This window comes from Schistocerca nitens, chromosome 2 (assembly GCF_023898315.1).
Source record: "Schistocerca nitens isolate TAMUIC-IGC-003100 chromosome 2, iqSchNite1.1, whole genome shotgun sequence".
Classification (NCBI taxonomy): Eukaryota; Metazoa; Arthropoda; class Insecta; order Orthoptera; family Acrididae; genus Schistocerca; species Schistocerca nitens.
The window spans coordinates 871112076-871123837 of NC_064615.1; the positions used below are offsets into that span (position 1 = coordinate 871112076).

The window sequence follows — 11762 nt, forward strand, 5'->3', positions numbered from 1 at the left end:
CTTCTCCTGCGCCACCCAGTGGTTGCCGCCCCAGGCCGTCATCCGTTTTGCCCGGCCGCACTGCTGGTAGCCGAACATCTGGCCGTTCACCAACGGAGGAAGCTCCCCCTCCCGGCCATCTTAACATGGTGGCTGACGAACCTATTGAAAAAATGGACGATGACACTCCACCTATTGATAGCGGCAGCAGTGCTCGCTCAAAGCCAGGACCTCAGCGGCCTTCGAGGTGACCACTTCTTGCTTCTCCTTTTTCTTTTTCTTCTCACGATGGCACTTCTTCATTGGAATATTCGCGGCATTTGCTCCAACTGAGAGGACTTAAAGTTGCTGCTACGCTTGCACTGTCCACTCGTAGTAGCTCTCCAGGAAACGAAGCTACGCCCATGCGATTGAATTGACTTGGCACATTATGCCTCTATGTGTTTTGACCTACCCCCTGTGGCAGGTATTCCGGCTCGTGGAGGGATTATGTTGCTGGTCCGGGATGATATCTACTATGATCCTATCACATTGCACACCGATCTGCAGGCATTTGCCATCCGAATCACTCTCCCCACTTTTACATTTTACATTTGTACCGTTTACACTCCATCATTGTCTGCCGTTACTAGTGCAGACATGATGCAAATTATTGCTCAGCTGCCTGCACCATTTTTGTCGACTGGAGACTTCAGTGCCCACCATCCCCTTTGGGGCTCTGTGCATCTTGCCCGAGAGGCTCCTTGTTAGCAGACCTTTTCAACCACCTCAATCTTGTCTGCCTCAATACTGGCGCCCCTTCTTTTCTTTTGGACACAACTCACACCTATTCCCATTTAGACCTCTCTATATGTACTACCCGACTTGCATGCCGGTTTGAGTGGTACGCTCTTTCTGATATATATTTGAGTGACCACTTCCCTTGTGTTATCTATCTCCTGCATCATACCTGATCTCCATGCTCAACTAGTTGGAACATCTCCAAAGCAGACTGGGGGCTCTTCTCTTCCAGGGCGACATTTCAGGATCAAAACTTCTCAAGTTGCAATAGTCAGGTCGCACACCTCACGGAAGTCATTCTCACTGCTGATGAATATTCCATCCCTCATACTACTACTTCTCTATGTTGCATACTGGTCCCCTGGTGGCAGCATGTAGAGACACTTTACGTGCTCGTCGACGTGCTTTACGCACCTTTAAACGCCACCCTACAATGGCGAATTGTATTAATTATAAACGATTATGTGCGCAGTGTCGTTAAAGAAAGCAAGAAAGCCAGCTGGGCTGCTCTCACAAGCTCGTTCAACAGTTTTACTCCCTCTTCTGTTGTCTGGGGTAGCCTGTGCCGGCTATCTGGCACTGATGTCCACTCACTAGTTCCTGGCTTGATGGTCGCGAATGACGTCCTTGTGGACCCTGAGGATGTCTCCAATGCCTTTGGCTGATTTTTCGCAGAGGTTTCGAACTCCGCTCATTACCACCCTGCCTTCCTCCCCCGAAAACAGGCAGAGGAGGCAAGACCACCTAACGTCTGCTCCTCGAATCATGAAGATTATAATGCCCCATTCACCATGCGGGAACTCGAAAATGCACTTGCCCGGTCACGGTCCTCCACTCTGGGGCCTGATTCTATTCATATTCAGATGCTGAAGAACCTTTCTCCTGCGGTTAAAGGTTTTCTTCTTCATACTTATAATCGCATCTGGATCGAGGGTCATGTTCCCACATGCTGGCGTGAACCTATTGTTGCCCTGATTCCTAAGCCGGGGAAGGACAAGCACTTGCCTTCCAGTTATTGACCCATTTCCCTTACCAGCTGTGTCTGTAAGGTGATGGAATGCATGGTTAACTCTCGTTTGGTTTGGCTACTCGAATCTCGACGCCTACTTACCAATGTCCAATGTGGATTTCGTAGGCGCTGCTCTGCTGTTGACCATCTGGTTACCTTGTCGACCTTCATTATGAATAACTTCTTACGGAAGCGCTAGGCAGTGGCTGTGTTCTTTGATTTGGAGAAGGCTTATGACACCTGTTGGAGGGCGGGCATTCTCCACACCATGCATACATGGGGCCTTCGTGGTCGCCTCCCTCTTTTTATTCATGCATTTTTAATGGACCGACAGTTCAGGGTACATGTGGGTTCTGTCCTGTCAGGCGCCTTTCGCCAGGAGAATGGGGTGCCACAGGGCTCAGTTTTGAGCGTCGCTCTCTTTGCCATAGCGATCAATCCAATAATGGATTGCCTCCCAGCTGATGTATCAGGCTCCCTTTTCGTGGACGATTTTACCGTCTACTGCAGTGCGCAACGTACATGTTTCCTGGAGCGCTGTCTTCAGTGTTGTCTTGACTGTCTTTACGCCTGGAGTGTCGCCATTGGCTTCCATTTTTCTGCTGAGAAGACGGTCTATATTAACTTCTGGCGCTACAAAGAGTTTCTCCCACTGTCCTTACATCTCGGTCCCGTTACTCTCCCATTCGTGGAGACAGCAAAATTTTTAGGTCTTACATTTGACAGGAAACTTAGCTGGTCTCCACATGTCTCTTATTTGGCTGCCCGTTGTACCCATTCTCTAAATGTCCTCCGTGTTCTCAGTGGTACGTCGTGGGGAGCGGATCGAACCGTGCTACTTCGCCTATATTGGTCGATCGTCCGCTCAAAGCTGGATTATGGGAGCTTTGTATACTCCTCTGCACAGCAGTCCATCTTACGCCGCCTCAACTCTATACAACATCAGGGGTTACGTCTTGCGATCGGAGCTTTCTATATTAGTCCCGTCGAGAGTCTTCATGCTGAAGCCGGTGAATTGTCACTAACCTACCAGTGCGATATACTACTTTGTCGGTATTCCTGTCGGCTATTATCAATGCCCGACCACCCGTCTTATTGTCCCTTTTTTGATGACACTCTAGACTGTCAGTACGGGTTGTATGTATCCGCCCTGCTACCGCCTGGAGTTCTCTTTCATCGCCTCCTTCAGCAGCTTGATTTTTCGCTCCCTGCAACCTTTAGAGTGGGCGAGAGCCAAACGCCACCTTGGCTCCAGGCTCAGGTTCGCATTCACCTTGACCTCAGCTCGCTCCCAAAGGAGGTTACCCCAGCTTCAGTTTGTCAAACTTCATTCGAAGTTCATGAATACGATCTTCATTTAAACAGATGACTCTAAGACCAATGATGGTGTCGGGTGTTCTTTTATTGTTGGGGCACACAGTTTCAAATACTGGCTCCATGGCCATTGTTTGGTCTTCACAGCTGAGCTATTTGCCCTCTATCAGGCTGTTCTTTACATCTGCCGCTGCCGACATTCTGCTTATGTCATCCGCTCTGATTCCCTGAGCACTATCCAGAGCCTCGGTGATCCGTATCCGGTTCACCCATTCGTGCACCAGATCCAACACTCTCTTCCGCAGCTGGTGGACGACGGTTCTCAGGTTACCTTTATGTGGGTTCCTGGCCATGTCGGTATCCCTGGGAACGAAGCTGCAGATGACGCGGCCAAGGCTGCGGTCCTCCAGCCTTGGACAGCTTCTTGTTGTGTGCCTTCATCTGATTTTAGCAGGGTCATTTGTCAGCACATTTTATTGCTGTGGCGTGCCGATTGGTCTACACTTACTGAAAACAAGCTTCGGGCCTTGAAACCTCTCCCCACAGCTTGGACGACCTCTTCACTCCCTTCTCGGTGGGAGGAGGTCGTTTTGGCCCGATTACAGACTGGACACTGCCGTTTCAGCCATCACCATCTGCTGACGGCAGCGCCGGCGCCGTTCTGCGCATGTGGGCAATTTATGACGGTACACCACATTTTAATACGCTGCGCATTGATCTTGGCCTGCCATGTACTCTGGATGACATTTTAGCGGATGACCCAGGAGCATCTGCTCACGTTCTTCGTTTTATCCACTTGACAAACCTGTCTAAAGACATTTGATTATGCTGTTTTTTTTTTTTAATTCCTTGCCTGTTAATATGCCTTTTATAGTGTTGTCCTTCTTAGTTCCTGTATTGACCTTGTGCCTCGCAGTGCATTCATAATTTAGTCTGGGCGCTAATGACCACTGTAGTTGTGCACCATAAAATCACAAAAAAAATCTCTCTCTCTCTCTCTCTCTCTCTCTCTCTCTCTCTCTCTCTCTCTCTCTCTCTCCTTTTTTTTTTTTAATGGCCCACCATGCTATGGATGAGTAATAGATAGTATATGCAATTTTTTTTCTGCCTCCTGTATTTATGAAACTTATCGTTTTTGGACTGTGATGATTAACAAACATTTTAAGAGAAATAAAGGAATTGTGAGGTAGTAGTTGGTACTCTTGCAGAAGTGAACACCAGTGACTTGCAAAAATAGTGTTAGGAAAATGACAAACTTGCCTGTATATTTGTTGATAAGTGCAAGTGAGTGAAACAATATATCCTCCTTCCTTTGACAATTCTGAATGAATATGAAAATTGTCAGACATATTATGTTATCTGCCCTGGATGTGCAACAATGCCTTCACACATCCCCAAATTGTTTTGACAAATGTGTGAAGTTCACCTAATACATTCTTTTTGCTTGCAGGACCTGCCAGTCAATTGGACCAAGCCAAAAAATCTTTCTAAGGATTACTCAGAAAATTATCCAGTAATATTTAATATTATTCTGTGGTTCATGGTCGCATTTGTGTTCTCTTTGATTGCCATATCAAGTAAGTAATTTTTCAATATTTAGTTACTGTGAGTAGAATATTCATAGAATTCATGATGAATAATGAGCTACTATGGTTAAATTAAAAGACAAAATTACTGGCTCATGCTTACGTTCAGGAGGGGAAATTTTCAGTACTGTCGATAAGGCCACAAAAATTACAAAAAACTATCCTGACTTTTGGAAGTATCCATTCCCTTTCTGTAGGTCTTTTCTCTTACTCAGAACAAATGGATCCCTCTATTGGTGAGGTTTGAGGAATCTGAACTTCTAGCTTTGTTTTCCCCAACCTATCCATCTTTCCTCCCTGAGGTAGCAAGAAACAGTTCAGAAAGCTAAGATAGTTTCATTTACTTGTATATGTGTCTTACTGGCAATGTTAAAAATATTGGGCAGACTCCTATCCCACAAGTTTATTGTTTTCTAAAGTGAAATTTTATTCTGATAAAACTATTATCATTTACTGTGAAGAATTTCAACAGTTGTTGTTTGAGCCATGTTTAAAACCTTGTATTATTATTGTGGTCTTAAACTCTTTACTTAATACAAATTTCCTTTTTAACCTTCAAGTGGGTGTGCATATGTATGAATTGTGCCAACCACAAGTAAAATTGTTTTGCACTATTCCTTCATTTCACAGTTGTTATCCTCTACTTATTTCTTCATTATTGCTTCAGCTACACAGTGATAAATTGTGTTGTCGTATGTCCAAGTGAGCAGCAGTAATAAATATATATTATAAAAGTGTACAGTGTGCGTGCTGCTAAAACTCAGAAATGAGTTCCACTATGATCAAGGGAGTTATATGGTGTGGTAGGTAGCCCTCCATCCCCCATCCATGAAGAAGCTTCCCATTTCTGCCTGAAGGCTATACTTTATGATATAAGGGCTGGGAAGTTTCACCTTCTAGAACATTCCAGGACATCAGAGAGCATTCCACAACTTTCCAGAATTGTCTGGAATGTTCCACAATGATCCAGAATGTACTAGAATGATTAGGAATAGATTGGAACATTCAGGAAGTTTCCAGAATGTTCAGCAATATCCTGTAACATCTCGGATCATTGTGGAACATTCCAGAACACTCGGGAATGTTGTGGAATGTTCTTGAAGATTGTGTGCCATTTTAAGTCTGTTTGGTATGTTCTGGAATTCCCCACTGTTGGTGCTGCCCATTAACCTAAAAACGATGGCTTCACAGCAAAAATATGAATACAAGGCAACAACGAACTGGAAACAGATAATCAATGGTTATTACCGTATAGCACACCACTTTCCAAAATGTTCCAAGCACACATAAACGTAGAATACTGCAATTCAGTGAAATCTGGCAAATATGCCTGTAAATATGTGAACAAAGGCAGTATTTCAAATTTCCAAAGACAGTGAACAACAAGATCCTCATGTACCACATGGGAAGATACATAAACAGGAACGAAGCAACATGGCGGATTTTCAGTTTTCCCATACACAAATGCAAACCAACTGTGCAACATCTAGCAGTACATTTGAAGAATGGATGGAGAGAATACTTCCCAAAAGACACCACCAGAAGAACTACAAGCTTGCCAGAAAAATTGTAAGTGAACCATCTCAGAACACAACATTAATGGCTTTTTACCAACTGTACCAAATGGATCAATTCACAAAAACATTACTACCTGTCGATGTCCCTACCTATTGTACGTGGAACACAACGAGAACATCCAGGAATCATGAAAACTGGGACACTAGGGCCGAGTATACACAGTACATCTGAAAACGCAAGAGTCTTGATTACCTATGCCAGATGTATTGAGAAGCATCCCAACAGTTACAACTACTGGGAAATGATATCCACTGGAAATTAACACTATAAGAAGCCTCACTCATAGCCTCAACTGAACAAATGAGTCTTAGTTGCCATAAGTCTAACATGTAACCCATTGAATTGAAAGCAGCTATGGGAAGCCTTCAAAGAGAGTATGAGTTATGACATACTGTACCAAATCTGAGAAAGCTCATCCTGAACTCATCACCGAGTTGAATGATGACATCTTCCATGAAATACTCCGTTGCCTAGAAGTAAAATATTTAGCAGTAAGCACCAGAAGTTAGTACAACTTGGGATGCAAGCACCATGAAAAATGCTACCAGTGTGCTAAACTTTGAAATGACCAAGAAAAAAAGCCACATCATCAACAAACTACTTCAATACATTGCTCACTACAAACAACTCCTCAGTGACAATCAAAAGGAAATCTACAATATACATGAACCAGATCGACGACAACACTGGTGGGACTATTTACTTGGATGCGCCAGGCAGCACTGGGAAAACATTTCTAATTGATATGTTGTTGTTGGAAATACACGCCAAACAACACAATGCACTTGCACTGGCGTCATCCAGCATTTCAAGCACTCTTATGGAAGGATGACAAACTGCCCATTTCGCCTCCAACTACCATTGAATGTAGCTGAAAAACAATTCCCGCTACGTAATATCTTGAGAGCATCTAGACAGGGTGAAATTCTAAAGCAAGCTGAAATTATCTTCAGAGACAAGTGCACAATGGTGCATAAAAATCACTTGAAGCCTTGGTCAGAACATCATAAGACTTGTGGGGAAACCCTGAAGTAATGGGAGGAGCTCTCCTCATACTATCCAGTGATTTTCGACAAACGCTTCCAGTTATCCCCAGGTCAACACCAGTGATGAGATCAGTGCGTGCTTAAAAAAAAAAAGTCATGTCTCTGGCCACACATACAAAAACTGTGACTAACAAAAAATGATTGTTGAACTATCGAAAGATGAAACAGCAACACATTTTGCTCAACAACTTTTACAAATAGGTGAAGGCATGCATCCTGGTGACCAGACGACCAGTGTCATTAAACTCAACAGTAATTTCTGCAGCACAGCCACTGCTGAAAACACTCTTCAAACAAATTTGTCCAAACATTCTTTTTCTTCTTTGTTAGCGTTTGTCCCACGTGCTGACGGGGTCCGCTGTTTTGGCTCATTGTCGCTGCTACTTTTGATCTTGTGCCTGTGGAATCAATGATGAAGAAAGCAAACTCATCACCAAAAGAAAGAAAGTAGCAGAGTGATGGAGGAAATACTCAGAGGAAGTTTGCAATGAGGAGTTTCCACATGCTCCAATTCCAGTGTTAACTCCAGGAGAGGGATCCATTGCACCAGTCACAAAGGATGAGGTTGTTGAAGCATTATGGAAAATGAAAAATGGAAAGGCAAAGTGGCCAGACGATCTTCCTGCTGACTTCTGGAAATCAAAACACTGGGATTCAGCTGAATGGTTGACAGATTACTTGAATAAGATCATTGAGGAGGGAAACATTCCAATTGACTGGACATGTAGCACAACGGTTCCAATTTGGAAGCAGAAAGGAAGTCCAGCTGAATGTAACAACTACCACCCAATTCGCCTTGTCACACAGCATAAAAGTATTAGAACGCATCATTGATCATAGTATCTGACAAAATATTAGTCTCTCCATCAATCAATGTGGATTCGTGAAGGGCTGTGGGATGACAGATGCTATCCATGCAGCTCACCTGCTTATCGAACAGCACTGTGAGAAGAAAAGACATCTACACTTTGCCTTTCTTGACCTCAAAAAGGCCTTTGACCAAGTGCCACACAAGTTAATTTGGCTTGCTCTACTCCTGAAGAGCATGTTAGGTGGGTCAGGCTGCTCTGCCAGAACCCAAAGAGCCAGATACAGTCAGCTGCTGGACTATCTGACAACTTCCCTATATCCGTGAGAGCTCATCAGGGATCTGCTCTCACTGCTCCTATTTATCACTGTCATGTCCAAACATTGTTCAGTTATACCAATCTGGACTGGCTGTTTGAAAGTGAAATTTAGGCAACTAAAAATAATATTGTCAACGATACCAGCTGTAATATTAAAAAGAAAATTCCTGATGAATACACAAATTGATCGACACGGCGGTAAATGTTGAAGAAAGTGTGAACTTCCCTATAGAATTTCGAAACTCTTTGCAAGTACCGGGAATACCATTACACTGTCTTCAACTTAAAATTGGATCTCTGATCATACTACTCAGAAATCTCAACTCACCAAAACTATGTAATGGAACAAGGATAGTCATCAGTCAGTAATAAAATGAGCAAAGCCAAACTTACAACTGGAAATTACAAGGGGGACACACTATTTATCCCTAGAATATCGCTGATATCTACCGAACTGCCATTCCAATTTAAAGGACTGCAATTTACAATCTATTTGGCCTACAGTTTTACAGTTAAAAGTGCAAGCACGAACTTTAGAATATTGTGGCAGCAACTCCTGCTTCTCCCACAGTTAACTATACATAGCTTGCTCTCGTGTAGGAAATTTGAAAAAAATTTTACATATACACCCTGGACAACAAAATAAAAAATATTATTTATAAACAAGTATTGTAAATAGTTAGAATATGTTTTCAATAAAAAAATTTTCTCTTGTACTTTAAAGTTTATCCTTCTAATCCAACTACCACACAATCTCATATCAACTCCCTGAGCAAACTAGGGTACCCCAGGTCATATAAAATAAACAGTGAGCTATATGGGAAAAAATCTGTGATTCATTCAAGAAAATGACTCTGACCAAGAGCTAGTAGCACAATCCCACAATGAGGCGGTTGTCTAAGAGATAAGGGGGAACAGTTTGGACAAGCACCATTGAAAAGAAGGGTAATCTACTAGTAAGATTGAGATGAAAAAGAAGTGTATGGATAATTATAAAAACAATGAGGGGTGGAAAGATAAAGGTGAATAAGAAATGGGTAGAAATAGTGAAATGGAGATAGACAATATAAGGATTAAGATGTGTTGGTTTTACTGTTCTTTACATAATTATGGAAAATGTATGTACCAGTATATGAAAAGCTGTGAGTACCGGGCTTGAGTCGTGCCTCAGTAGCTCAGATGGTAGAGCACTTGCCTGCGAAAGGCAAAGGTCCCGAGTTCGAGTCTCGGTCGGGCACACAGTTTTAATCTGCCAGGAAGTTTCATCTCTTACACATCTTCCACAGCAAACTCAAATTTCTTGCACCTCTGTAAAAAGACCTGCTAAGTTACTTGGGCTTTGTAACAGTAGTGCAAGTACTTAGATCTGGTGATGGGCTTTGTAACAGTAGTGCAAGAACTTAAATCTGGTGATCCCATGTGCAGGGTTAGATATTGTGAAGGAGGTTTGAAAGAAGTGCTTGATGGAAAAAAATGGATCCTTATCCCAGTCTGTTTTCAGTCGGTGCTTTAGTTCCATAAAACAATAGACACTGGAGCACCAATAGACCTCTTGTGCTTAAAGGGGAACCCCTTCATGATCGGAAAATAATAATCCCTTTTTTTTTTTTTTTTTTTTTTTTTTTTTTTTTTTTTTTTTTTTTTTTTTTTTTTTTAAGGATACGGTTAACTGTGAAGGATATGTGTGAAACATTTTGGATCCATTTGTTACTGATCTGAGTGAAAGAGAGTAAAGCTTTGGGTTTTTTTTAAAGGATTTGACAAGGGCACATAAGGCCAATGTTCCTCTGCATGCAATTCATGTTGCATTCTGTGTCTCATTAGCAACATTATCCGGCCCACTCAAAGTCCTAATCTATTCCCAAGTGTTTCCTATTTGTGGAGAGCACTAAAGGATAAAGTGTACACATGAAATCTGCACACATTACAGGAACTCAAGGATAATATTTGTGGGTCAATCAATACAGTTTGTCAATGAGAATTACATCATGTGATGAATAATTTCTTCAGTGGGTGACAGAAATGTGTGGGAAAACAATGGCAGCCAGTTTCAGCATCTCCTTGTGTGACATGGATGAGAACAAAATTTATTTTCATACGTTTTGAGTTTAGTACTGCAGTAGTAGACTAGAAATGCGTATCTGGTTTGTCAGACAGTGGTGTGTCCACTGGCTGCCAACCACTGCTCTGTGCATGTGATCGTCAGATAAATGGAACTCCTTGCATCTTGTATGGTGTAGAAAGGGAAAGAGGAAATGGGAGAAATAGCTGGTAGGTAGTGAGATTTTGGTATGACTTCAGAAAATTGTAACTGTGGCAGATGTTTGTCTTTCCCTGTATCCCCACATTGTGTACTAATTCACAATTTGTGTTTGCAGTTAGTTTCATTTTCTCAAGATATTATTATGTTTAATGTGCATTCAGTTTGTTAATTTTTTGTTATTCTCAAGAACCTGTTTGAATTTTTCCAGCTGCTATTTCTACTATGGACCCTGGACGTGATTCCATTATTTACAGAATGACGAGTAATCGTATGAAGAAAGACAATTAGGATATTTGTGTCATTCCATTTTCATAAAAATGGTATACAGTTAACTACTGATAAAGGTGTTGGATTTATTACTGTTGTAACAGATGAGTGAATGGAATATGAAAGCGAAAAAAATTAGTTGTAAATATAATGTAGATTAAACAATTTGTTCTATGTGTAAAATATGTTACCAGTTTTGTATGCACAGTATCCACATGGAAACCAAATATCAGTATTGTTCATCATATATTGTATGTGTACAGTGTTAAAATTTGTAATATATGCTTTTACTATTCTTTAAACTATTTATTTGTATAGTAAATTAAGATGTAAGAGGTGTTCATATAGATGTTTGTATTTGATATGTAGTGTTGCGAGTTACTTGGGAAGAAAAGAATGAGAATAAAGTAAACAAACAAATCATAAGTAAAGAATTCATATCTCATTTGTTGTTGCATCTTTAGGACAATCAACATCACGGTAATCAGTGCCTGGACATTGACTGGATGAGACACGTGGAGCTAGAGCACACAAAATGAGGATAGTCTAAAATACAGCGTGAGATCACATAAGCTCCGTCATACTCTTTTACATGACATGAACATAGAAAATTCCTCAGAATGGTACAGTGGAGCAAGTGAGTCAGGGCAGACCACTAAAAACAGTGATATCAGATCTGGACAGCCACTAAGAGGCAAGTTCTGAAAAGAAGATTGGTGGATCATGAAAATAACTGAATGAGCCAGTCATCCTCTAACATACTAAAAGCTTTGACCTAAAAGCTTAGGTGGAAGGAAAGACAAAGCGTAAAAT

The 11762-nt window shown here is 41.8% G+C and overlaps 1 protein-coding gene across 1 annotated transcript in view; it reads left to right on the forward strand.

Annotated features, from left to right (window-relative positions):
* The window catches only part of LOC126237151 (ATPase H(+)-transporting accessory protein 2), a 77943-nt gene extending 66597 nt beyond the window's left edge, over window positions 1–11346 (forward strand). Inside the window, exons 7-8 of the mRNA XM_049946996.1 lie at window positions 4533–4659; window positions 10891–11346. Coding sequence (XP_049802953.1) covers window positions 4533–4659; window positions 10891–10970 — 207 coding nt within the window. The 3' untranslated portion in view covers window positions 10971–11346. The remainder of the gene's footprint in view (window positions 1–4532; window positions 4660–10890) is intronic.
* Window positions 11347–11762: the final 416 nt, after the last annotated feature.